Here is a 27,743-nt window from a genome sequence, read left to right on the forward strand (position 1 = left end):
TCTTTATAATGCTGGATTGGGCTCTCGAGTGTGGGAGTAAAGCATTTTAAGTTGATGAAGACATTACCTGTACTCTTGAGAAAGAAACAAGTAAGCAACTAATCATAGAGGCAAACTGAAATAATAGATGTAATCAAAATGTGAACGAGGTAATGGTGGGTATGATGGAATAATAAATTAATTCTAATTGGAGAATTGGGGAAGAATTCATATGTGAGATGAAGAGGCATGAAGGTTGGACCTAGAGAGATACTCTCTAATATTAAACTAAAGAGGGAAAAATAAAAGGTAATTTCAGGAAAGGGAGAAGGGTTTTTTGGATTAAAGCAGTAGTAGGACTCCAAATATGTGACTATAGGAAGGGCATGGAATATTTGGAGAAAAGTGAGTCGATGTAGAGAAACCAATAGGTGGCTACTGCTGTAGTGAAAGCAAGAGATGATGGTTAACTTGGCCCAGAGAGTAGAGTGAAGGAAAGTGAACAGCTTGAGATAGATTTAGAAGATAAAGTCAATAGAATTTGTGGATGGATATCGTATGGGGGGTTAGGAGAAGGGGTATAGATGAATCCTAGAATTTTGGCTCACACCATTGGGAAAGTACCACCATTTGTTATGAAAAAAATACCCTAGGGTGTAGAATGCCATACTCTCAGTTTTGGGCATGTAAGTTTAGGCATCTATGTTGAGATGTAAGGTTGGAGCCCTCAGTAATAAGTCATGGTAGAAATGTGTTTGGGAGCCATCCAGGTTAAAGCCCTGGTGGTGGATGAGCTTATTGGAGAGAAAACAGAGATATGGAAAAGTAGAGTCATGTATCTAGGACTGAGTGAACATTAAGAGATTTGGACATAAAGGCTGAACAGAAGATGCTGATTGACGAAGGAAACTGAGAACTGGGCATATGCATTGAATGGTGTGACTATAAGGGAGACAGCTTATGTTGCCTAACCATGAGTAGGCCATGGTAAGGCAAGAGAATGGCAGAAAGACTTAATCACGGGTGTTATAAAAATTACTTAGGAGTGGTCTTAAAATTACTGTAGATACTTCTCTGATTAGAGTTCACTAGGCTGGAATCTCCATAAAAGCAGGGGCCGTGTTCCCTTGTTCATTACCGTAACTGCAGCAAGCTCAGTGCCTTTGCACAGAAGGCGCCCAATACATGATGTTAACAAATGCTCAAATATTTGTTTTTTTAACTCAAAATTTTACCTCAAATATGTGTGTATATATATATATATACGTTTTACCTCAGAGATATATATATATATATATATATATGTTTTACCTCAGATTCCTCAGATACGATGTGTTTTCCTTGACTTCAAATATTACCTCCATGCATATAACTTACCAATGTATATGTCCTAGGTCTGACCTCTCTTCCGAGTTCCAGTCCCAGATTTTTAGCTGCCTGTTAGACTTCTTTACCTGGATCACTTGGAGGCATCTCACATTCAATTAAGGCAAATACTGAACTTCACTCACATTTTCCACCTTCCCATTCTGTCACTTATGCTTTCTTCTTTGTTACAGATCTTATAACGGACTCTCTTCTAGTCTAATTCTTTGTGTGCATGTGAGTGTGTGTGCCTGTGTGCATGTGAGAGCCTCTGCCTTCCATGGGAGAGTCACAAATAGTGAAAAAGGCAGTCACAGATAGTGAAAAAACGCAGTGCTTTCATAGAATCTTTTATATTCCCACTATGCCTTATGCTGTGCCTTTCATGTAGTCACACTAAATAACAGTTTGGTTTAAATCAGGGTTTGTTAACAAGCCATATAAATTTTTGGACTCTGCCTTTTAGCATGTGAAAGACTTGTAAAGATTTCAAAGATAAATAAGAAAAAGTATGCCTGACGAGGTGTGTATATATAAAGAGAGTTAAAACTTTGGTTATTCTTGTATGGACAAAAGAAAGCAGGGGATCATTTGATTATAAACCTCCATTTCTGTTGTGGAAGGAGGTGTAAATAAATAAAAAGCCTTCTTTCAAGTCTATGAAGTCTTATTCACTGTGGAGGCATTCTAATCATTTCCCCAATCTGAAAGGACTGAATAAGCAGGAGAGAGAGAGGAGAGAGTTGGTTTGGAACTGTTTTCCCCATGGTGAGCATAGCTCTAAAGGTCAGTGGGTGGACTGATGCAGTCAGCTGGTGACACTTGAATGGCCCTACCCAGCTGGCATCTGTTCTGATTGATTAGTGCTTCTGTGCTTTAGATTAGAAGTTATTATTGAAATATGCATTTGGCTCACTTTGCATTCTTATTGACCCAATTAGTTTACATTTCATCTCAATTCTAGATTTTCCATCTCTATTTTATACCTCTTCTGTCTCATGGACTGTTTAAAAACTAATGCTTTCCTTGAGTAAGATTCTCCAGCATGTCAGGCCCAAATGTTGAATTTGACCCAACATTTCCTGAAGATTGGACTTCTAAATTAACACTAAAAGTTTCTGAAGATATATTTTTTAGTTATATCAGCAGCTTAATTTATAACCCTTTTCATTCCAAATACATCTCTGAGGTAAGTCTTATAGCATGCTGATTTTTATTTACATTTAATTTGGAATATTCTTAGAGCTGTTAAACACCTTTTTTATAAAAAAGACAATACATTCCATCCTTATGGTTGGCAGAGTAACACCATCTGAAAGATGTCTACTTCCTAGTCCCTAGAACCTTTGTATATGTGATGTTACATGGCAAATGAGAATTAAGGTAACATGAAATTAAGATTGGTCAGTTTACTTTAAGCTAGAGAGATTAACATAGAGGGCTCAGTGTAATCACAGGGGTCCTTATTTGTGGGTGAAGGAAGCAGGAGAGAAGGTCAGACTTGACTGGCCTCTGATGGTTTTGAAGTTGGAAGGGACCAAGGGGCTAAAGAATGTGGGCAACCTCTTTAGAAGGTAGAAAAGGTAAGTTAATGAATCCTCCCTTGGAGACTTCAGAAGGAATTCAGGTCCACTCACACCTTGATGTTCACCTAGTAAGATCCATGCCTGCCTTCTGGCCTGCAGAATTAGAAGATAATAAATCTGTGTTATTGCAAGCCACTAAGTTGGTAGGTAATTTGTAACAGGAGAAATAGGAAACCAATAGAACCCTTCTTTATTTCAGTTTGCCAATATGAATGTGTTGCTTCTTATATTCTAGATACCAGGCATTTATAATTTTTCCTAAAAGAGTTAGCCTATTTTTACTTTATATGATCAAGGGCAACCATATTTACTTTCATAAGGAGTAATGTTTTTTACCTATACAAAACTGCATAATTTGTTTTGCTATTGAATGTGATTATATCCACTTTTATCAATATATAATTATTACAGAAGTCCATTTTGGCATAACTCTATATATTTTTGATACTGAGGTCACCTCTTACAGCTTGCATAACAGTAACCCAACATGCTTTTGAGCTGTAAAAAGGAGAATATGTTTGAACATTCTTGTTTGAATGGCTTAGTAGTTATGACATTGGCACTGTTAGGATTGACAAATAGTCATTTCTTATTTGGTTTCTCAGGGAACACTATTTCCTTGGTTGCAATAAATGTCCATGCTGTCTATTGGTTTTCAACTTCTGGAATCAAATTATAGAGAAAATATGGTTATAATTACAGAAAAGAATGTAAATATTTGCAACTTCAGTAGCATAAAAGTAAAGGTAGAGCTCACAGAAATGGGAAGGAAAGAGTGGAAGGCGAGGAAAAGAGTAAGGGCTGCCAGTCCTCTTTTACTCCAAGGAATGAAGAGATGCTGTTTTAGATGACAGGATAAACATAGTCATTCATTAAAGGTAAAGGTAACCACTAAAGGGAATAAAAATATTCGAGTAACTCTATGAATGGAAAGGATGGAAAAGTTGGGGAACTCTAAATTCACTAAGTCCCCATGAATGATTTCAGAAAGTTGAAAGATGATTTTTGAAGTTGAACAGTTGGAACAGTCAGAAATGCTTATTATTTAGAAAAAAGGGTTAAAATTCAGAAAGACTAAAAGATCTAAAAGAATTGCCTGTAGAGAATACAGAACTGGGCCACTCTTTTGTACTATTTAATTTTTTTAAATCAAAGTAATGCTTACGCATGGTTTAAAGAAGGGTTGGCAAAGTTTTCTGTGAAGATCTAGAAAGTAAATATTTTAGCCTTTGGAAGCCACATGACCTCTGTTGCAGCTGCTCAACTCTGAGTTTGGCTGTGTTCCCTTATACCTTTATTTACAAAAGCAGTGATAGGTAGGATTTGGCCCATGGGTCACAGTTTGCCAATTCCTAGTTTATAGGGTCCAATAGTGCTAAAAGGCCCAAGATAAAAATAGTGGTCGACTGGCCCCCTGCCACCCAAACCACTTCTAAGAAGCAGTCACTCCAAACCCTTCACTCTAAACTCCACAGGTTCTGTTTTTCTCCATAATTCTAAATAATGTATGAATCAAGGGATACCAGTGTGCTTTTATGTCTAAATGTGAATTTACTGCTATTCCTTGTTTCGTCAATTTTAGACATTTTCTGTTTACATCTGATTAAGGTAGTTGAAAATACTAGCTATTTGATAGCTATAACTCAAGCTATAACTTATTTTCCCCCTCGTTTCTTAAAATTATTGTTAGACTATTTGGTTAAATGTGTATTCGGTGTTTTTACTATTATGAGAATGCAGCTATTGTTACTTTTGAGCCCATAACTATGGTTGCCTTTTGTCTCGTGCAAACTTTTGGTTTTACTGGAGTTAATGACTTTATTTGCTTAGTTTTTGTTGAATATCATGCTTTCTTTCCATTCTTTTTAATACTTATGTAAAATGTCTCTTACTGGAATCTTCCACCGAGTTAAAACTATCAAAAATCTATTGATTTTGGACTTTTTCCTAGTAACATTGCTCCTGGAGCCATCATTGTCCTGATCACATCAGGGTTGGTTTTTCTCTAAGCCCTTGCATGGGTATGTTAATTGCTGTCACTGTTTATCTGAGAATTCCCTTCCCATCTCTTTTATGTTGGGTCCTCTGTTCCTTGGATCCCTCATTTTGGTGGAGCACAGTCATCTAATTACCTGTCCAGAGTGACTGGAAGGAGGGTTGAGTGTAAGCCTGGTTTTTACCTTGCTGGGGTTGAATGGAGTCGCAAAGTTGGCATGTGACCCCCAGTCTTTAGTCTGTAGCCTTTTACATTCAGCCCTTCTCTGTGCCTGATGTTTTGGAGTCTGGATCTTGCTCTTTTTCAGTTTCTTCAGAGATTATATCTCTTGCCTCTTGATGAGTGAGATGGTGGGGAGCACCTACCTAGGAGTTTTATCCTTCCTTAAAGAATTTGTCAGGCAACTTTTGTTCACCATTTTCAGCTCCACCTTCATCTACTTTTCATGATACCTGGGGTCTTCAGACCCTGTCGAAGTAGATGGGTTTGCATTTCATGCTAGCTCTCTTCATTGGCAGGAGCTTGGGTTTCACATTCTTCCCCTCTGAGAAGTCATTACTTCTTTGTCTATCCTTTTTCTGTCTTCATGTTGTGATTTGAGTTACAGATATCTGCTACTTCCATGAAGATAGAGTTTATGGTTTTGTTTCTTAATTTCCTTGTTTGGGGATGATTTTCAGAGAAGGAATGAGATAGTCGTAATGACTAACTGTGAATGTGTGTTAGCTGATAATTTTTAAAATTAAAATATTTCTGCATCTGCAGTTTTCAAAACAATAAAGATGGAACTTATTTTCCTTTACAAACTAAAAAAAACAGACCCATAGACATCTCAGCTTTGGGGTTATATTAATATGTATGCATTAACGAATATATTCAAATATATATGTGCATGTATGCAAATGATAGTGTGATATAATCCTTGGAAAACTTTTTCCTCAACATTTTGATTATTTTTCTATAATTTTTAGCATCTTTCTTTATAAGGTGAATTTTGAGCTTAATTTTGATGATGTTGTTTGCCTCTTCATTCCTGCTTGGCGTTTCCCTCCCACTGTATTTATAACTTAGTAGTGTAATAATGGTATAATGGTACATCATTGTAGGCAATACTACATCGTTTTTCGTGTCTTCATCTACTCATTCGCTCTCCTGAAGTAGATAAGGTGTTACACCCAAGGGAAGCTGGATCACCGTTTGTTAGCAGGCTGTTTTCTAAAAAGTTTTAGCTAATTGTTTTTGGAGTTTGGCTTGCCTTTTCCCATGTGAAGAATATTTAAATGAAAAATTGTATTGTCTTCATGGGCTTTTCATATGTCAACATTTTGATTAATGTCAATGAATGTGTCAGTTAATTATGAATCTTAGCTAAGGCACTGGACATGAAGGGCAGATGTCCAGTGTATCCAGAAATTCTCAAACTGTTTGTGATAGAGTACCAGATTGTTTTGTTTGTTCATCTGTGGCAAACAGATACTTTTATAAAATACAAAATCATGTGCGTGAATATTATAGCAATAAAAAATTGCTATAAATTTTTAAAAATGCTTACTCCCAATTTTTGTATTTCTTTTATTGCAAATGAAAAACAAACAGTTTCATGGAATGCATTAGCCTACAGACTACATTTTGATCACAGGCATAGGAAACAAATTAGGAAGAGCATTTCTTCCTAGCCAAATTTCTGACATGTGAAAAACTTGCCTACCGTTCTGGTGCTTCTCTTTCTGGGCCTTTGGCTCACTTCCTGCTGACTTTATTCTTTCCCAAGCCCAGAGGGTCTCTTTGCCCTCCTAACTGCTCATTAGCTTCTAGTTTTGAGGAATTATGCAGAGTAGTAATAATCACAGGCACTGTTTATTGTACGTCTGTTGTAAGAGGAGTGCAGCGTCAGATGCTGGGATTATAGTGGCATACACATCAGAAATGGCTCTGCCTTTGGAATGTAAGAGTCTGGTGCCAAGAAAGAAAATATATGTATGTATATATCTGTGTGCCCATGTATGTGAGTGTATGTGAATATGTAATGAATTTCTCACAATCCAGTGAGGGTAGAGGATATTGTTCCCATTTATGAGTGGTAGATTTTGAATTTCAGCCTTGTCTTACTTTAAAGCTCATACTTTTTCCACTAAGCATTTTGGAGAGTATGCTGAATTATCCTATTTATGTGGGACATGCCCAGCCAATCCTGCTGTGCTGTACTTCAGCTGTTTGGAAAAAAAAAAATCTGAGATGCAAATAACATGTAAGTCCCTTCTTCTTCCTTTCTATAAGTATTTTCATTTAAAAGAAAAGGTACTTTCAAACGCATTTAATGGTGATGTAAAAACTAGTAGAATTTTATTTCGTTTTTTAGAGTGGAATAAAAAATTTACTTGGTGTGGTGCAAGATACTCTTGGCAAGGGTAGAGAGGTGGTTACTACCACTTGGTGTTTTTGCATCTTCACCAAGTTTATTCAACCTGACAAGTGAACTAGTTTTCCCACTCTCATGTAAGGGTTGCTTTTCTGAGCTTTGACTTATTTTACAAATGACTGCAATGAGACTTGCCCCTGACTTGCCTCAAGTGTGTGCTCAAATGTCACTTTTTCATGGAGGCCTGGCCTGACCCCTTATTTAAAAATACAAACTGCCTGTACTCCCCATCCTCCTCATCCTACTCTATTTTATCTCTCAAATCGCTTATCACTTACTAACATATCATTAATTCACGTATATATTTTGTTTGTTAATTATTGTCGTCTCCCTTCACTAAAATTTAAGCTTTTTTCCTTCCAAGGGCTGGATTTTTATTCTCTTCTTTTCTTAGATGCTGCAAGAACTCAGCACATGTTGCAGAAAGGACTGCCATTGACCTTCAGTCTATGGTGTTTCTGCTTCTCCCATGCTGCCCTTGTCTATATCAAAAGATCTAGATGTCAAGATTTGAGCGTTTACTCAGTATCAATAAAATGGCTTTCTCTGTTATATACCATGAGCCCCTCCCCCTACTTTCTTACTCCTTTCTGTTTCTCATTGTCTTCATTTGTATGACAAATGCATAATGAATGTCAGAAGTAGTTTTAGGTGCTGGGGATATGGAAGTGAATAAGATAAATGAGGTTTCTGAATCATGGCGCTTATGTTGTAGTTGGGGCAGACTAAGCCATAAAATAAATAATTGAATAAAATAAGGATAACATATGATATTGATAATTTATGATACTGCCAGGGAATCAGCGTTAGTTAGGTCGAGAAATTTCTCTGTGAGTAGGGGATACTTGAGCTTATCTCTTCCTACTTTCTTCTCTGCATTCTCTGTGTTCTTTTTAGCTATACTTGTGATCCATCTGCAGCATTCTGGAGGAATGAAGTTGTTAGAGAAACACAGCTGACAGTAGCAGGCAGTATTAGCCCCAATCCTTTGGAAGATCAGAGGCAAATAATCCCTTATTATTCCTATTACTGCCACACTGAAAAGAAGTTTCATAAACTGTGTGGATAGGGGGTGGGGGTTGGGGGAGGTGGGTAGTTGCAGTAAAGTTGATGAGGTCTTTATGTTTATCTTAGAGTTAGTTTATTAAAGTTAACTTATTTTATAAACACGGCCACCAGTACCTCTTCTGCAATAAATTAAAATTCTCCTCTCTGTGTCTTAATTTCTTCTGTGATCGAGCCATAAAACTGTGTTCAAGTAAAGAGCTAAGGGCCATTATTGTTACCTGTAAAATGCTTTAAACCTTCCTCAGTCATTCATATACACAAAGATACACACAACTGATAGACAGTATCTGTTGAAAGTATTCTTTGGAGTTAGCATACAAAGATGCCAACATTATAGCACCAAGAGAGTTTGAATTGGAGATATTAAGTAAACTGTGAGTTGTACAAATTTGCATTCTCAAATTTATTCTTACTAAAATTCATTTTGTAGCAGAATGCTTTTTAGGACTTTATAATGGAAGAATTAGTCTAAAAATTAATAACTTGCTCTTCTCTTTGGAGACATGGCTGCTTCCACTTTTTAACTGTAGGCTTTGAATTCCTCTGGACCACACAAGTTTCTAAAACCTTGGCATCCAGGGCTTTGGACTATAACATTTCATTGGAAACAAATAATGGAAAACAGGATTTTTAAAAAATCAGCTGTTTTCTTTAAAATTACTTTGAGACATTGTTTTTCAATATTATTAAATTAGTAACGGTTTAGTGTTTTACGTCTTTCATACGGAGAATTGTTTTTAAATGGATTAAGTTCATTTAACCTATTTAAATATATTTGCATCAATTATGCATTAAATGTATTTAATTTTTTAAAAATTTCAGACTTTTAACATTTAATTTTCCTGATACAACTTCAGTTTTGTGATTATACGACATATAAACCTGAAGAGTTACATAAGGCCTGTACTTGCATGCATTTAAGAGTGAGTGTTTAACTTACTCCTAGAGCTGTAGGAAAATGAAATTTCTATATTCTTTTAAAGTCAGTGTCTTGAGATGATGTAGACAGTACATTTGGAAATAATTAAAATTTGTTCTTTATTAAAAAAAACCTCTATCTAGATCTGGACCTTTTTTCTTCAAATAAATTTAGATTAATCCTAAAATGAAAAATGAACCTCTAAAGCCCTTTATATAAAGAAAACTGCAGAGATTATGATTACTTCACAAAGCTGAATGAGAAGTGACATGGGGTAATTAACATTCCTTTAAATATTTAGCTGATATATGAACTAGGAAGTGAAATATATGTCTCAATACTTAAATATTTTTCTTTTTTTTTTTTTTTTTGATACGGAGTCTCACCCTGTCGCCCAAGCTGGAGTGCAGTGGCCGGATCTTAGCTCACTGCAAGCTCTGCCTCCCGGGTTCACGCCATTCTCCTGCCTCAGCCTCCCGAGTAGCTGGGACTACAGGCACCCGCCACCTTGCCCGGCTAGTTTTTTTTTTTTTTTTGTATTTTTTTAGTAGAGACGGGGTTTCACCATGTTAGCCAGGATGGTCTCGATCTCCTGACCTTGTGATCCGCCAGTCTCGGCCTCCCAAAGTGCTGGGATTACAGGCTTGAGCCACCGCGCCCGGCCCTAATATTTTTCTACTTGAAAAAGGGAATAAGTAATATTATTAAAACTTAGAGTATGAGATAATATAGAAAAAAATTCCCTGGAATTGTTGGTGCTTTTATATTGCAATTATTTTGTTTAAAATTATACATCAGAAGAAAACAACTATTAATACCTTTTCTATGGCTTACCCTTTGTTAAGCCATACTGGTTTATACATATTGGTTTCTATTGGTTCCTTCTCTTTAAAATAAGAGGCCTATTCTCGGTGCTCTCTGAGCCAATGAATTCCTTCCAGTCTTTGAACTTATGAATTTACTAGTCAAGGCTTGAAAATTCCAAGTATTTTTTTTGGTGAGGCGGGGGGATTGGTAATGAGGGGAAGGTGGGAGGAGAACTATTTTAGAGTGAGAAAACAGCCTATTCAAAACTAATGTTCTAATCATTATAAAATTCTCAGGCTTCCCCCCGCCCCCACTGGAGTATTTCTTTTATCTTGGAGATGAAAGACGTCTTTCTTAAATTTGTTCATAAATTAATGAATTTTCAGGCTACATGGCAAGATACTGGAATAACTGGTAGATTGGGGAATTCAAAACATGATGTTTTGCTTAATAGACTTTCTGCTTGGTGATGCACAGTAACAGGGGAATCCTGCAGAATTGCCGAATCTATATTCCTACTGTACGGCAGAGATTTCCTCTTTCGAGAGTTCAAAGCCCTAAGGATCTCTGAGGTTCTAGGTACTGTAGGTCTGAGAGTTGGAAGGGATCTTCAGGATCACAGAAGTCTCACGTCTTATCCTGTAGCATCCTTGAGATATGGCTGTCTCGCCTTTGCTTCACTCTTGACAGATGTAGAGAGCTCGTGTTTTCACCATACATCCCATTCTACTCTGTGATTGTTGTTGTTGTTGTTGTTTTGAGACAGAGTCTTGCTGTGTCACCCAGACTAGAGTGCCGTGGCGCAATCTCGGCTCACTGCAGCCTCCACCTCCTGGATTTAAGCAATTCTCCTGTCTCAGCCTCCTGAGAAGCTGGGATTACAGGCGCATGCCACCGCACCCAGCTAATTTTTGTATTTTTAGTAGAGACAGGGTTTCACCATGTTGGTCAGGCTGGTCTCAAACTCCTGATGTCGTGATCCACCCACCTCGGCCTCCCAAAGTGCTGGGATTACAGGCGTGAGCCACCGCACCTGGCCAAGATTGTTCTTTTTGAAGGATCTTTCTTATGCTGAGTTTCTACCTCTCTGTTGTCTATGTAGTGTCTATGTATCATTTCCAGAACAGCACAGAAGAAGCCAAATCTTTCTTTTATGTGGAAGTCTTTTAGTTTGATTGGAAATCTCCTATGGTCATGTAACTCTCACTGTTACCTCTGTTGCCTCAGTTCTCATGTACTTATTTATGGAGGTCTAAGTGTTTAAGATAAAACTTTTTCATAAAATATGGTCTCCAGTGTAATCCGGATACTTCCTCTGGTGCTCAACTGAAAAGACAATGAACACTCCAAGCCTAGATTAAAAACAGGTAGCATTGGCCTTATTCAGAGGACGTATGTTCACTTCCATTGTGTTGTCTCCCTAGGGGATTTTTTAGGAGTAATTTTAATAATAAGTGATTTTTACCTTACCTGATAACTTTCAAGAGCTCAGTGCCCTGTAAACTGTAGTTCTGTCTTTGAAATAGCAAAGTGTTTTCCTTTTTGTCCTCCAATTTAGACAAGCCTAAATTAGTTCAGCTCACTCATCATAAGATGTATTTCCATCTCCTTAACCTTTGTGGTTACTGTCACATGGGTCATCTCCAGTTAGTTAATGATGGTCTCTTCAAATTTGACAAAATACTCTAAATGTAGTGGGACCACTTTGGCCCAGAGTGAAATGATTCCTTGTTCTGTTCTCACACAGTCCTTGTATTATCATAGCCTAAGATGGTAATAACAATATTTTTAGCAGACTCATCACTGTTGACTCATTAAAGCCTGTGGTCAACTAAGCATCTCCTGGGCTTCTTAGAAGTGTTGAATAACTGGTAGTCTGTTAGCTACATGTTGTTCTATTGGTAGGATGACCTGGCCTTCCCATCTTCTGGGACTTCTACATTCCTTTGTTTTAAGATTTGTTCTTACCCTTCTAAGGAAACTAGACTCTTACTCTGAACAGCTTTTGGTGGTCTTCATTTGTTTAGCTGTAGAGATGGCGTGTGCAAAACGAACAATTAGGTATTTCAGTTTGAGAAAGTCACATTTTTGGAAGCAAAGATACTATTTTCATTTTTATGTAAATACCTTGGAAGTATATCACACGTACAGAAAAGTACACAAATAAGTGTAGCTACTGAGACAGGAGAGTTTTCTGAACCCCTCGCAGGACTTGCCATGAGGGGCGGCTCCTTTGCAGCCCAGCTCAGACCCCTTGTGGGAGGGGGAGCACGCAGGTGAGCAGGTGCAGGAGCTGGGGCAAGTGCCTTTAGATGCTGGCAGGACCGAACTCAGTACCGGCCCGTGGTAGCGATCAGTGGTTGCCTGCAACTTCTGGAGCCCCAGGGGGGTGTGTGTTACAAACAATGCCCTATTAGCTGTTGCCATTCACAGAGAGCTAAGCCTTACCCAGCTCAGGGGAGAGTCAGGGTGACATATAGCCTGCCCTCTTGGTACCCGGGTTCTTGTCTGGTATCAAGGAAGAATCAGGTCACACGGACTTGAAGGATGGTGAATGCAGAGGTTTTATTGACTGATGGAAGTGGCTGTCAGTGCAAGAGGCGCTAGAACAGGGATGGTGCGGGAAGAAAGTGATCTTTCCCTGAAGCCTGGCTGACTCCAGCCGGGTCATCTCCGAAGTCATGTGGTCTGACGTTAAGCCACGTCTGTCCTTAGTCTCTGATGCCCAGTCACTTCAGCCTCTTGTCTCTCTGCCAGCTGAGCCCTGAGGTTTATATCAGCACAAGATACGGAGGCTGGGTGGGTCAAAAAGTAACATTTGAGCAGGAAAACAGGGATAACTGTGCTCATTTAGGGCTGCAAATTCCAGACTCGAGGGTGGGGTCTTTGCCAGGGAGCTGCCCTCTTCTATCCAGTATTTCCCTGCCTCCTCTCTGTATCACGGGCATACAGGTCAAGAAATAGAACATTGCCCTGAAAGCCGCTTCATGCCTCTTTCTACTTGCTGCCCTTCTCCCTCACAAGGAATAACCAGTCTCCTGACTTCTACATTGTGAATCAGTTATGCCTCTTTTGAGCTTGTTATGCATATAATCATACAAGAGGTGCTTGTTTTGTATTTGGCTCTTTTAATGCAATTTCGTGTTGCGAGATTTACTCATGTTGTTGCATAAACTTGTAGTTTGTTCATTCTTGCTGTATGGTATTCCATTGCATGGACATACTGTAGTTTATACATTCTACTGATTATGAATATTTGAGCTATTTCTAGATTTTTAAGTATTAAAAATAATCCTGCTATGAATATTCTGTGTGTCTTTTGGTTAGGTATCTATCTACCTAACCAAAAGACACACAGAATATTCATAGCAGGATTTGATATATACCTAGATTTCTGTTAGATATATACCTAGAAGTGGAATTGCTGAGTTACGCGTGATGTTCATTCAGCTCTGTGGCTTGTTTATGTTCAGTTACTGCCAGTTTTCCAAAGTGATTGTATACATTTACACTTTTACCCTTAGTGTACTGGAATTGTAGTTGCTTTGTATTCTCACAGTCCTTACCCTAACCCCAATCAACTTGGACAAGATCAATATCTTCACAATAGTGAGTTTGTCAATCTATGATAGTCTTCTTTATTTTTTCCTAATATTTTATAATTTTAAAGAATGTTTTTCATATTTTTGTTAGACTTATTCATAAGTATTTGATTTTATGCTATTGTAAATGTTTTAATTTTTTTAACTTTAACTGGTTTTCTTTAGTTAGTGGTTTGCCTTATTTACTAAGATACTTCTATACTGTGATTTGGTGGTGCATATTCTCAAATGCTTTTTCTGCAATCCATTGTGATGATCATTTGACCTTTATCTTTTTTTCTATATTAATTTGTGAATAACTTTGGTTGATTTTTGACTTTTAAACAACTCTTGCATTATTGTAATAATTTCCACTTGGTTATCATGTATTACTCCTTATAGACATCACTGAATTTGATTTACAAATGTTTAAGATTTTCACCTACATATTCATGAGAGAGAGAGAGAGACTGGTCTATTATTTCTTGTAATATCCTTGTAAGGATGTTGGTATCAAATTTGTGCTATCTTTTTAAAAAAGAACTGAGAGAATTTTTCTTTTTCTAGTCTCTAGAAGTATTTGTATAAACGATTGGCATCATTTGTTCCTCAAATATTAGGCAGATTTTTACCTGTGATGTCATCTGAGCTGAGAATTTTCCTTTTGAAGGAACCTTTGGAAGGTTTTGAAACAAATTCAATTTCATTCTTGTTGTTTTTGTATTCATATTTTTATTTTTACCGTCCATTTTGATAAGTTGTATTTTTCAAAGAATTCATTCATTTTATAAAAATTGTTAAATTTATAGGTCCAAGGTTTTTAGAATATTCTCTTCAGTATCTATAGGATCTATAATGGTTTTGCTTGCCTTTGTTCCTTCCTAATTTTGGAAATTTGTTTTATTTTTCTTGATTGATTCTGCTATGTACTTACTAGTTTTGTCAGGCTTTTCATAGAACCAACTTTGATTTTTACTTGTTGTTGTTTTTTTATTTCATTGTTCTTTGCTCTTTATTTTTTCTTCGCCATGTCTTTGGATTTCATTAGCTATTTTTTTTCTAACTGTTTGATCAACTTTTTTCTTGTTAATATGTGCATTAAAGACCATAACTGACACATTTGGCACTGATTTACCTGCATTCCACACATTTTTGCTATTTTAATTATTAAAATTATTTTCTCGTTGCCTTTATTTTTCATCTGTGGATTTTTCAGAACTGTATTTCCTAATTTCCAAACAGCTGGACATTTTTCTAGATATCTTTCTGTGGTTGATTCTACTGTGATAAGAGAACATATTTTAAATGATTTCAGACTTTTGAAATTTGGTACACGTTCCATGTACACTTATAAAGTATTTTCTAATCTTTTTGGTTATACTGCGTGTGTGCATATATGTGTGTTTGTGCGTATAAATATAATACAAATAAGTTAGGCTACATTTGTTACTTGTGTCAGTCAGATGATTTATATCTTGCTCATTTTTTTTGTTTGTTTCCTATCAAGTCTCCCAATTTGTGTTTTTAAAATATTTTTAAAAGATCTGTTCATTTTGACAGTATATGTATTACAGTTATGTTATTGGGTACATACAGATTTAACATTGTTATCTTTCTGGTAGATTGATCCTTTTATCATGATTGAATATCCCACTTTATTTTTTGTTAATACTTGTTTCCTTGATGTCTCCTTCATCTGATATTAGGATTAGTATGGCCATACCAACTTTCTTTTGATGGGATCGTAAATTTTTAGATCTGGAAGTGAATATATGTATGGACTAATTCTCCCTCATTTTATATGTAATTAAAGGTTTATAATTCTATTGAACTTGCCAGGTGTTACTTTCAACCCAGCATAAAAACTCTGGGTCCCATTCTAGTTCTGCTGAATTCTTTGGAAACATACTGTAGTTAATTCAAATAGCCTCAGCTCATGTTCTTCTAGGCTGTTCTCCTGAAGTTTATACTTGGTTGATCTATTTTAGGAAGGTGAAGGTGTGTTCTGAAGCCCGTTAGGGCTGGTTCATAATAACCTCTATATTCATTACTGCCTTTTCTGGCTTGATGCTTTCCTTTTAGGTGTCAGTGCTGCTCTGCTAGGCTTTGTTTGGGCATCATTTTCCAAAACTTGTTTTTCCCTACACTACTCTGTGGCTGGCTACTCAGAGGCTGCTGTTCTCTGTCTGCCCCAAACAGTCTGCACACATGCTCTGTCATCTTCTCCTTCCTGGGAGCCTTGTGGGGCATCTGATTGTCTTTTGGTCTTGGGTAGAGGGGAGAATGCCCCCAGAAGATTATTATAAAAGTAATTAAGTGTTATGTGCATGTACATTTTTATAATTCTCTATCTAATTTCCAGTGCCTCAAACTCCCTCTGTATTCTTGGCAGTATGATCTTTTTCCACTGTTTCCAAAACACTTAAATCTATGATTATGAAGATTATGTTTTGAAAGTTTCCCCACTTAATTCTCATTTGTGAAGCATGGGACAGATCCACTTAAGCAAAGAATTTAGGGCCTTCCATTGTCACCCGCCATGTCTCTATGTTTTGACCTCTATGAGGTACATCATACAAAAGGCCATCGAGTCTCCAGGCTCACTAATGATGATGCACCCAAGGCCCAGAATAATGGCAGCTTGCCTGGGTCCATATGCTTATGTAGGAATAGAAATGGACCTGATTCCTAGCCTAATTCCTTGATAATTGTGCTTTGTATTAAGTTGTTTAATAAAATACTTTCTGTGTTTAAAAAAATCCCACCTTGGCTTTCCTGCTTATGCAGTGTCTGAACTTTGGAAAATTAATTCACCTACCTTGGTTTTCTCATCTATAAAATGGATTAACTGTCTTATGAGGCATTTTGAGGATAAATGAGTTAATCATCTAAAACACATAGTACCTATATTACCTGACCTGTAGGTGAAATCTCATTTTGTGGACATGTGCCACCAAATTCATGAAGTTAAATTCTATAAAGAAAATTCTGGTTTGCTTTTACCTTCCATTTAACCATTGCTGTTGTGTTCCAGTGGGTGAGATTCTTCTAGTAAAAACATTAAGCCACGAGGAAACCAGTTGCATGGCTGAGGACTGTAATTAATGTAGCCCTTCTCCAAAAATCGGCTTTTCGTTTGCAGCGCTCTCCTCACTTTGGGACCTTGCTGCCATTGCAGGCTATTTTTTCCTTTCCTGGACCACAGGCATCTTGGTTGGGCCCCTCCAAGTTTTCCCTTTCTTGTGATTATTGGCATAATCCCAGTTCTTGGTAGTCACAGCCTTATAGTATGTGGGTTGCCAGTCTACTCCTTTAGGTATTACAAGTGGAAAATTACTGTACTTCAAACATGGTTAATGTAAATTTTCTAAGGCATAAGGTAAAATTTCGTGTTATCTACCCGCAGTGAAGGTCTTGGCGCTATTAGTAGTAATGCCTATTTGGAACCATTTTTACATTTGATCATTAAAAATACTCTGTCTTCTTCCTGTAATGCGTGTGTTTTTGTTTTGCTTTCCTTTAGCAATTCATTCTCATAGACTAGTTTTAGTTTTAAAATTTCAGTAGCATTTAAATTAACTGTTTTATTTTAAAAACAGATACAATAATGTCAGAAGTGGAGAAAACATAATTATAACATTATTTTTCAATACTTTAATGATCATAGGAGTATAAGTAGTAAGACATTGCATAACAAAATGAGCACATATATTAGAGATATTTTCAAAATGATTTAAAAGTTATGTGTACCACAGTTACTTGTGCAATATAAAGGCAAGTTAAATGTCATAATCATAAAAAAATATAGTAAACTTTTCCCAGTGACAGTATGAACCAGAACACATATGTGAACACCTTTTCATGTCTGATCAGTTTTATTCCTGATGGCAATAAAACCAAATAAATGAAATGCAAAATGTTGACTGCAGTGTAATGGTTGAAATTTTTACATGCATAAGAGAGTCAGGATAAATTTATGGTCTTACAATGGCTGTAGGTTGCATATATTGTATGTACATTTTTGAGTGATCAGTAGCACCGTGGACAAGATACCACGGGGACAGAATCCCAGTTGGTATGTACTGTGGTTTGTTGACATTTTCCCCCCTCTCAGATGTGTAAAATATTAACCCTGAGACTGATTTCCTCTGGCTTGTCTGTTTTTGTTCAGGGTTAGGTGTAGATGTGTGCCCATCATTAGCCTACTCTTTTTTGGAATGTACAAAGTGGCAATATCAATGTGGAAGAGGGAGTTCAAATTGCAGTCTTTCCATATTCTGACACCATTTTATTCACTTAAAATTTTGGGGTCAAATATATTTTTCCAAAATGCATCAAGATACTTTTAACTTCATTTAGTTCTGAGCTCTTTTGAATTAAATTAGAGAACAGTGTCTTAGTTTCAACTCCTGTGTTTTATTTTCCACAAAGTCTTGTATCCCAGGAGTGTGAATGAGGGAGGAATGGATGTGACGTAGCAACCCCATCTTGCTGCCATTTGTTTCATATTCCCTTTGCCACTGATCAAATCCTATCTCTGGGTGTTTTCTGAGTTACTTTATTTTAAATTAGGACTCTTTGGTTTTCCTCTCTCTCTGTTTCTACCTCTAGGCAGGAAGAAAGGTGTGTTTTAACTTACTGCAGTGGTGAAGGATGATTGTTTACCTCCATCTTCAGGGATACAATCTGCTTTTACAAACTGAACACGAGAAAAAAGCAGATAGCTAATAGATGCCTGCTTTTAAGTACAAATATATTATAAAGAAAACTCTTTAGAATACATTACTTTTTATAAACATGGTTAAAATCAACAGATTTCATGTATAGAGCGGTAATATATCAAAAAAACAACTCAATGGAAGTTTATAGAGATTAATTAAATTGAACTCTTTTTTATAAGCAGACTTTTTACAAGGAATACATAGTATTTAATATTTCAGTCAGAAGTCCTGGGTAGATTTGAAGAAATATGTTGCTTGCAGCATGGCCATAACAAAAAAGATTTAATTCCCAAATATTTTTGGGGGAGAGCTGTATTGTCCAGTGGCCATTACATCGTTTTCGCTATGCTAGGATCCTCCCTTTTTGAAATCTGGCCTATTATACTTAGCTCATCTTTTACAGCACAGTTACTTCTGGTTGGCAACGATCTCTGGTTAAAGAAACTGAATAATGAGAGTTCTGTGCCTTTCTTACCTGATTATACTCCCACTGCTCATATCTTTGAGATAGCTAGCTGTCCCACAGAGTCAGGCATTTAAAGTTTCCTAGTAAATCATTGGTGTTTGCACCTATAAACTCAGTATTAGAAGTAAACAAAACTCCTTTTATTTTGCTTGGAATAAAATGCTGTGTGGAAAACTTAATTTTGAAATGTCCAAAGCCTAACTAAGGATAATTCCTTTAGATTTTTAAAGCCTATCACTTTACCAAGTTGTATTACTGGAAAGCTATGTACTTGGGTCACATTTTAGTAGCTCTCCAAATAGATGCCTTAAAAAATTATTATTTAATAGTATGCCCTTACCTTTTATTGGGGGTCAGCTAAAGAGAAGACTATATGACAACTATTTCTATTAGCTTTTATGAAATTGAAATTGAATTCCATGGGTTATATTAGTTCTTATCCCTAATAAAGATTCGTATCGGAAAGGCTTAGAGCTTTATCCTAGAAGAATTTCCATCTTTCTTTTTTAACAAACTGGTATCTGTTCATTTATTGGATACCAAGTGTATTATAGCTCAAAAGTTTCCCACTTTGAGGGGCTTTCTAAGACTCACAGAACCAAATTGATTATAGCTTGGGGATTCTGGTAAAACCTTACTAATGTTTTTCTTCACTTCATTCACTGGTTCATGTTCTTATCCCATTGCTGTAATGGTTCACTTTCATAGCTTTCCTGGAAATAGGCAGTACATAGTAACTGAATGAGCTAGATTATTGTATTCTAAATTCCAGAATCAGAGTAAGCGGTTTTTAAAAGTAATCAGTTATTTAAAAAGCAGTATTTGAACATCTCTTAAATTACTACCCCAACTCAGTGAATTCCCCATTCAACTCTGAACACAGTTTGAGTTGCTGCCATGCTGCGGGAAATGACAAGCAAGACTGGAGCTCCTGCTCCGTACATCATTGCATATCTCAGAGTGAGGTTGCATGCTGAGCATGGAGATTAAAAAGGTGAAGAGGTTGGTGGTTACCCATTCCATTTATATATTTTGTAGTCATAGCTATTACCATCACAGATTCTGCCTTTTGGGTTTTTTCCCCTACAGCTTTGGAATCTATTTGGACTTGTATTCCTAGTTTCAGAAATTACCCTCAAGAAGATCTTTCTTTTCCAGAGTATTCTTGGAATTACCTGAGTTGTAGGTTATAAAAATTCCCTGAATATGTTTTTTGAGCAGTTTATTTTTACATTGCAGTTTACCTTCCAGGAAAATTGATGAAATATGTGCACCTTGATTCTCGGATTTGTTTTCGGTGTTTAAAAATTTGATTACTAGAACATATTTTTAACAAGTCAACTTATGTCTCTTAACATTAAAATGTGTTTAACTTTTTAATATAGATTAGGTCATTAAACTTGTTGTTTGTTCTGCCATAGGGTCCTGGTTACTGGGTGAAGATTCATCACTTAGAATATACAGATGGAGGAATCCTGGATCCAGATGATGTCTTGGCAGATGTTGTTGAAGATAAAGACAAGGTAGATAACTCTAAAAATGTGCCTCTTTGTTTTCCTCTACAGAGCACCATGTTTTCAAGAGACTGAAATCCTTAACAAATTCACGTGTCAATTATTATTAAAAGATACCATCTGTTCAGGTTTCACCTGGACAGCCCATAAATCAAAGTTCTTCATCAGATGTTTGGAAAAACTTTGTTAAGGTTTGGGAATCTGTTTGTGTTGGCCTAATTAGCAGACACTTCATTCCCAAGAGTTCCTGATATGTCTTAATAAATTAGTTTCATATGTGAGGCTGTTGGAGTTATCATTGTCGTTGCTGGCTCTGTAGTTTATTCCTGGCCGTTGCTAAATATTCAACTAAACGCCTGAGGTGTGAATGTGTTTCCAAGTAGAGAATACAATGGGGCAGAAAGTTATATGAAGAATTATAGTGAAGATTTTTCTTGAAGTAGCTGGCAAACAACTCTCTTGAGTGATAGTCTTATTTTCATTGGTACAGTAAAAGGCACTAAATTGAATACTCCAAAAAGTTTGAGCATGTTCTGCCATTTATTTGTGAATAATCCTGTTGCAAATATCTTGTTTTAATGAAGTTCTTCTTCTGAGACTACACAGAGGAAGATGTGAAAGTGTACTATTTTATTGCAATACACACGATTATTGCTGTTGAGACACGCTTAATACTGCAGGCTGGGGTCCTGTCATCAATGGCTAATGTGTTTTCCAAAACTGAATTCTGTCAGAGAGGTCTAGCTTTCAAAGTTTCTTCTAGTGTACATCTTTAGTGCTGTTTGTACTAGGCTACAAATATAATTTTACAAATTATATTACAAATATAATTTATATTTGTAAACGCGTTTCTCTATATTTTTTCCATGTAATCTCAGGGGTGTGTATGTGTACATTTTTGTGTTTTACCTGGCTGGACTGGAATATAAATAAGTGATTTATTAAACTCAGGTAAAATTTATATTTTTCTTTTTCCATAAGATCTCTTCAGACTGTTCAGATTTACATTAATCTTTGCAGACGTTTTATACATTTACATTTCATAATTCATTTTGTAATTCAAACCTGTTTTGCTTTATGTTGTTATTAGCGATTTATAGTCTATTTAGGGAGATAACTAAGTTTTATAGTCTATTTAGGGAAATAATTAGATATCTAGATAAACCTAGTTATCTCCCTAAATAGATTTTAAGCTCCTAGTGGGCATGGACCGGGAGATTTTTGTGTGTTTTTGTTAATAGTATCTGGTATAATATCTTACACAAACTTGATTCCCAAAAATACTTACTGAGTTAATGAGTGAAAAAGACAGCTTTACTTTCTACACTTGACTCTTGCTGTATATAATTTTGATATATATTTCCTGTTTAGTTGGTCTCAGGATAAATAAAAGGGTGAATAATGCATTATTAACCTTCAGAACCCTGAAGGAAGGGTTTTTACTTCTTTTTCCCCATTTGACTTTCTGCTTCTTCCCTAACGATCATCTTCTTCCTTTGAAGTAATTCAGATATTTTAGTTGTTTATTAATGTAGAAAGCAGTTCCTGTCTCAGGTTTCACTGATGTCCAGAGCATTAAAATAAAGGGCCAAAAAATGGCAAGTTTAGGAAGGGCCAGAAGAAAATGTCTTACCCCAGCTTCATCCAGTACCTCGTTGCTGGAAGGATAAGTCCATGAACAGTGCCCAGGGAGGTAATTTGTCCTATAGAGCTCTCACGTTTAGAGCATTCTTTTAAACTATCTCAGCAATGCAGTTTATAACCATAATCCACTTACTACACACAGATATAGCTTTATTATATGTAATCTCTGTTTTAATGGGACTCTACCACCATTACTCAATAAGGTAAAAAAGTGAGCTAATCAGTTAAAATCCTAGCCGAGGATTAATACTGCTTGGGTTCAGCTTTATTCAGTTAATGTACTTCAATATTTCTACATGATGCCTAATTGGTATTGTTCTGCAGAGTTCATGAGAATTTATACTTTTGATGTTGCTAGAAAAAGTTGTGTTGCCATTTCTTCCTTTTAAAAAGTAAGTGGCACGGCGACTCACGCCTGTAATCCCAGCACTTTGGGAGGCTGAGGTGGGTGGTCAGGAGATCAGGATCATCCTGGCTAACACGTTGAAACCCCTTCTCTACTAAAAATACAAAAAATTACACAGGCATGGTGGCATGTGCCTGTAATCCCAGCTACTCGGAAGGCTGCAGCAGTAGAATCAATTGAACCCGGGAGGCGGAGGTTGCAGTGAGCTGAGATCACACCAGTGCACGCCAGCCTGGGTGACAGAGCAAGAATCCATCTCAAAAAAAAAAAAAAGTAAGTGAAAAACAGAATTTCATATTTTTTGACAACCCTTGGTAATCTTAAGATTAGAAAGAAGGCCCTGCCAAATTTCATTTTTCCTTACTTTTTGGCAGTTTGGATTAAGAAGTAACTATAAATGATGCTTTGTGGATGCTTAATGACATATCAGTCTCACCCAGGATCCTTTGAGGCAGTATTGAGCTTAGACAAAATAACAGTTCACCTGTTTGCAAATTGGCTACCTAATAATCTTAGGCATTTAAAATATGGATAGAAAACAAATCCAAAGAGGGATGGATAGATGCACATAATCATTGTGCTAATCCCAAAATATCTCACCTCCTAGGAAACACTCCCTCCAGGTGAGAAGTGGCATTAAGGAACTGTTGGTCGATTGCAACATATCAGGCAGGAAAAACAGAAACTTAGAAAGCAGGGGAGGCCGGGCCAGTTAGTGTACAGTAACACCATCCCGTACACTTCAGTAAAGGTAGAAACTAGAGGTTAATGATATTCCACTTAAAATTAGAGAAGGCTCTAACAAAGTTCAGCCAGTGTTCTTAAGAAATGACTTTTAAAACTTGTGCCTAAAGTGGTTTGTCTTTGGTCTTACCTCTATTATTCCTTTGGCCAACATAGTGCTTGGTGCATACATGGTGTCTCTTTGGGAGCTTTGGTTTTTATTTTATTTTATTTATTTTTTTATTATACTTTAAGTTCTAGGGTGCATGTGCACAACATGCAGGTTTGTTACATATGTATACATGTGCCATGTTGGCGTGCTGTACGCATTAAGTCATCATTTACATTAGGTCTATCTCCTAATGCTATCCCTCCCCGCCACCCCCCTCCCCATAATAGGCCCCAGTGTGTGATGTTCCCCTTCCTGTGTCCAAGTGATCTCATTGTTCAGTTCCCACCTATGAGTGAGAACATGCGGTGTTTGGTTTTCTGTCCTTGTGATAGTTTGCTGAGAATGATGGTTTCCAGCTGCATCCATGTCCCTACAAAGGACACGAACTCATCCTTTTTTATGGCTGCATAGTATTCCATAGGAGCTTTGGTTTTTTAAACTTGCTTTCCCAGTAGAGCTTCCACGGGGACAAAGTCTCTGCTGTGTTACGCTACTTCTAGCCTATATGTGTCAAAATATTATTGGAAAGCTTTGGAATATTGCATCTTATGATAACTATTTGTATAAAATGTTGTGCTGAAACTTCATAATTATCTGGTTGTGACAGTTATTCTCAAGATTCTTCAGTTTGTCTATCAGTCTGATGATTCAAGTTATTTGGGATAAATATCTAAGAATTGTAATTTTACACTCATGTCTCTTCTCTGGTTGCTAAAGGCTACCAACTTAGTTCACCCAATAGTACCAACCTAATCATTGATTACTAGCAATGGCCCAGAATGTCTTTGGCCCTTATTTATTCTACTTTATTTTAAAGCAATCTTGAAGACAACAGCTAGTGCTATCCCTATTTTTAATTTCCAGAATAATCACAGAAATTGTAAGTAACTTGCCCAAGATCGCACAGGTAGTAAATGGCACAATCAGACTCTGGAACCTAGAATTTAAATTTCTGTAATCTTATTTATTTTCTTCTCTGATGTGTCGAGCAGTTTGGCATTTGTAGCTATAATTTCTATTATGAAAATTCATCAGTCATAAATTAACATGAATTCTGCTTTTACATAGTCACCACCATTGCTAAGAAAAGGTTGGCAATAGATCAAACTGTTGAGTATAACAAAACAGTTGAGTATACAATTTATTAATTATAAATTAATTCAGAATTAATATGCCATACATATTTAGTATACTTCCACCCTGTTTGCCTATAGCCTGCATGTAGTTTATTATAAAGTCTTGTCAGCTCTACCTCTGTTGCTTTCTTTTGCATCCTCTTTTTTTTCAGGACCTAGATTATTCGATTCAGATACAGTTGAATTTCAGCTGGACTCTGTAGTCTGCACTTGGAGTCTAACCACCATATACAGTTACAAAGAAAAACTAATTTGTATTCCAATAACTACTTTTTTGCACCAACTATAGACTGTGCTATTTTCAGTAGGCAGAATAATGGCTCCCCAAAGATGTCTACTCCCTAATCTCTACAACCTGTGAATATGAATGTTACATGACAAAAGGTCTTTGCAGATGTGATTAAGGATCTTAAAATGGAGAGATTATTCTAGATTATTTGGATGGACCCAGTGTAGTCACAAGCATCCTTGTAAATGAGAGAAGAAGGCAGGAGAGTGAGTATTAGAGAGATAGATGTGAGAAAGACTCACCCAGCCAATGCCAGCTGTGAAGATGGGAAGGTGCCATCAGTTAAGAATGTAGGTGGCCTCTAGACATTGGAATTGTAAGGGAATGGATTCTCCCCTAAAGCCTCCAGAGAGAACACAGTCCTGCTGATACCTTGATTTTAGCCCAGTGAGACTCGTTTCAGATTTCTTACCTCCAGAACTGTAAGATAATAAATTTGTGATGTTTTGAGCCACTGCGTTTGTGGTGACTTGCTACGGCAGCAACAGGACACTAATACATACACTGCCTCTTTTCCCATTTTAACTTTTCAAGTGATGTTAGTCTTCTCAAATTTCATATTGACTGGGCATTGAGATCCTGCAGGATAAGAGAAATGCCTTGTACTTCAGATGGGTTCCTTGTTCTTTGCCTTCTTCCCAAAGTTCGCCACAAACGATCCTCAGTTTATTGGGTGAGTCTTCACTCTTTGAGACTTGATCTTTAAATATCTAATTATGCTGTTATCTTCTATAGTGTAGAAGTTATTTCAAAGTCACAGCCAAACAGCCTTGTTCAGTTATCAGTTTCTCACTACAGTATGGAAAGGCCCTAAGAAGTCTGAAGACCAATGCTTGGTAAACCACTGCAAAGCAAAGCTTAATGCTGCCTTCCTAAGTTTTTTTAACTGAGCATGAGAACTTCTGAGTATTAAGCTTTTTAAAATGATTATTTTCCTTGATAATTGCCATTATTAATTTTTGGCTTGGTTGAAGAAGACAACTGCAATATAACATGAAAACATGGCAATCTATAACTTCTGTTATGTAAACTGAATTACTGCCATGGTTTCATTAACTATACAAAATTAATACTATATTATGTAGTAAAGTAACATGGAAAGATGCCTCTGTTCTTGACTAAATTGTGCCTATCCTAGGAGGCTTAGTTTGGAGAGATGCCAGTGGCTTTCAGGGCTTCCAAGTGAATTGCCCACTGGATCATATGTGGTACCTGGTATTCAAATGTTACAATTTCAGTTCAGTTTTATCTCCTATTAGTTATCTGTCCTTGGGCAAGTTTCTTCATCTCCCTGGCCCTGGTTTCCCTATTTGTAAAATGAATATAATGTTCTTACAGGGTTGGTATAGGAAAACTAGATAGGTAAGCTATATAAAATTTTAAGTATCGTATAGCATATACTAAGAACTCAAATGCTGTTATATGAATGATACTATGGTAGTGCTATTACAGTATTTTTAACCGAGGTGTTTTGATGTTACCGTTAGATGTTTTTAAGTATTTAAACATCAAAGAAACTATTTTATTGTACATTTTAACTGCTTTTTAAACAAAACGTATACGAATTAAAGTTATTAAATTGGTAAAATAGTTTTATAAGAAGATACTTGAATGTGACAGAACATTTGGATTAATATATTGTTATTATTTGAGAAATGAAAATGCCAGTATGATTAAACTTGGAAATGAGAATCCTTTTATCAGAACATATTATTTGGTAACATAAGGAGCATTTGGAGATCTAACATGATTTTAAAATGGAGACTGGTTTGCACAATGCTACATGAACTAGTGACCTAAAGCCAGGCTCTTTATCCGTAAGCCAAATTGCTTTCTGAACACTCTGTTGCCCTCTAGTGGGTCCACAGTTACCTAGAAACCAGCTCACAGGAGCTACTTCCTGAACAGGATTAAGTATTTGGTTCTACTTTATTTGAAAATAATTTTTGCTATATTTTTTAGTACAACTCACAAACTCAGGCCTGGAGAATAAAGCCAGAGTTTACATACATTTTCACGTGCTTTTGTGCATCTTCTAGTAAGGACTAAAGGAAATTCCTTGCATTTATAAAAACTCCTCTTTTAAATTTATTTTTAAATTTAGACTTCTTCCCACCGTACCTATTCACTGACTGAAAGATTAATGACTGGTGGTGATGAAGTATGTAACTTTTTCAGTCTGTAGTTGGACAAGCTATGAAGTATATTGTGTTTTCTGGAGAAGAAGAATGCTAAATTAAGTTAAACAGCTTTTTTTAAAAGGTCCTGATTTATTTCATTTCTGAGCTCTCATTTTATCAGTAAGATTTCTGTCAAAAGCTAAAGCACCTATTTTAAAGCCACAATTAAAAGAAAAACAAATCAGGATATGATGTGTTTTTGTTTTTTCTTCAAAAAGTCTTACTTTAGTTCATGGGAGTTGACATTATAAAAACACAAAAGCACATAGAAGTTTGGAGAAGGTTTCAGAAATAAATGCAGAAGCTCCTGAAGAACAAATGAATTACCTTGGTCAGGAAAGTTTAGCTCAGAATTTTCAAGATTACTCTCTGCTTATAGAATTACAGAATTATAGAATCATGGATCCAAACAAGACCTCAACAGTCATGTAGATTAAATTCATCATCTTCCAAAAGAAGAAATACCCTACCCCGGAAGAGGTTATAGAACACGATGTCTGTAGCTGATTTCGTTCCTGAGTCCATTTCTGCATTTCCTCCCTAGGATGCTGATAATATCTCATGCAGATCAAAACTACTCAGTTTCAGTTGGTTTCCTCCATTGATGTCCTTGTTCTTGTTGGTTAGGAGCACCTTTTCCTAGTCTCCCAGGCTTGAACTTGCAGTTATTTAAAAAATTTAGTTATTTAATAAAGCCAATTTATTCTTTCCTTTATCCTTTCTCATATGTTTGTTTTTGTCTTTGCATTTCCACAGCTACCAAATTTACATC

The 27,743-nt window shown here is 36.5% G+C and overlaps 1 protein-coding gene across 5 annotated transcripts in view; it reads left to right on the forward strand.

The window, feature by feature from the left end:
• Nucleotides 1–27,743, forward strand: part of PARD3B (par-3 family cell polarity regulator beta) — a 1,090,519-nt gene that overhangs the window by 120,495 nt on the left and 942,281 nt on the right. For all 5 annotated transcript variants that reach the window (XR_013402125.1, XM_015110772.3, XM_015110773.3 and 2 more), the window contains exon 2: nucleotides 20,329–20,430. Coding sequence is in view for 4 of the 5 variants with exons in the window: in XM_015110772.3 (XP_014966258.3) it covers nucleotides 20,329–20,430 (102 nt within the window). In the remaining variant the exon portion in view is untranslated. The remainder of the gene's footprint in view (nucleotides 1–20,328; nucleotides 20,431–27,743) is intronic.

Source organism: Macaca mulatta, chromosome 12 (genome assembly GCF_049350105.2).
Source record: "Macaca mulatta isolate MMU2019108-1 chromosome 12, T2T-MMU8v2.0, whole genome shotgun sequence".
Classification (NCBI taxonomy): domain Eukaryota; kingdom Metazoa; phylum Chordata; class Mammalia; order Primates; family Cercopithecidae; genus Macaca; species Macaca mulatta.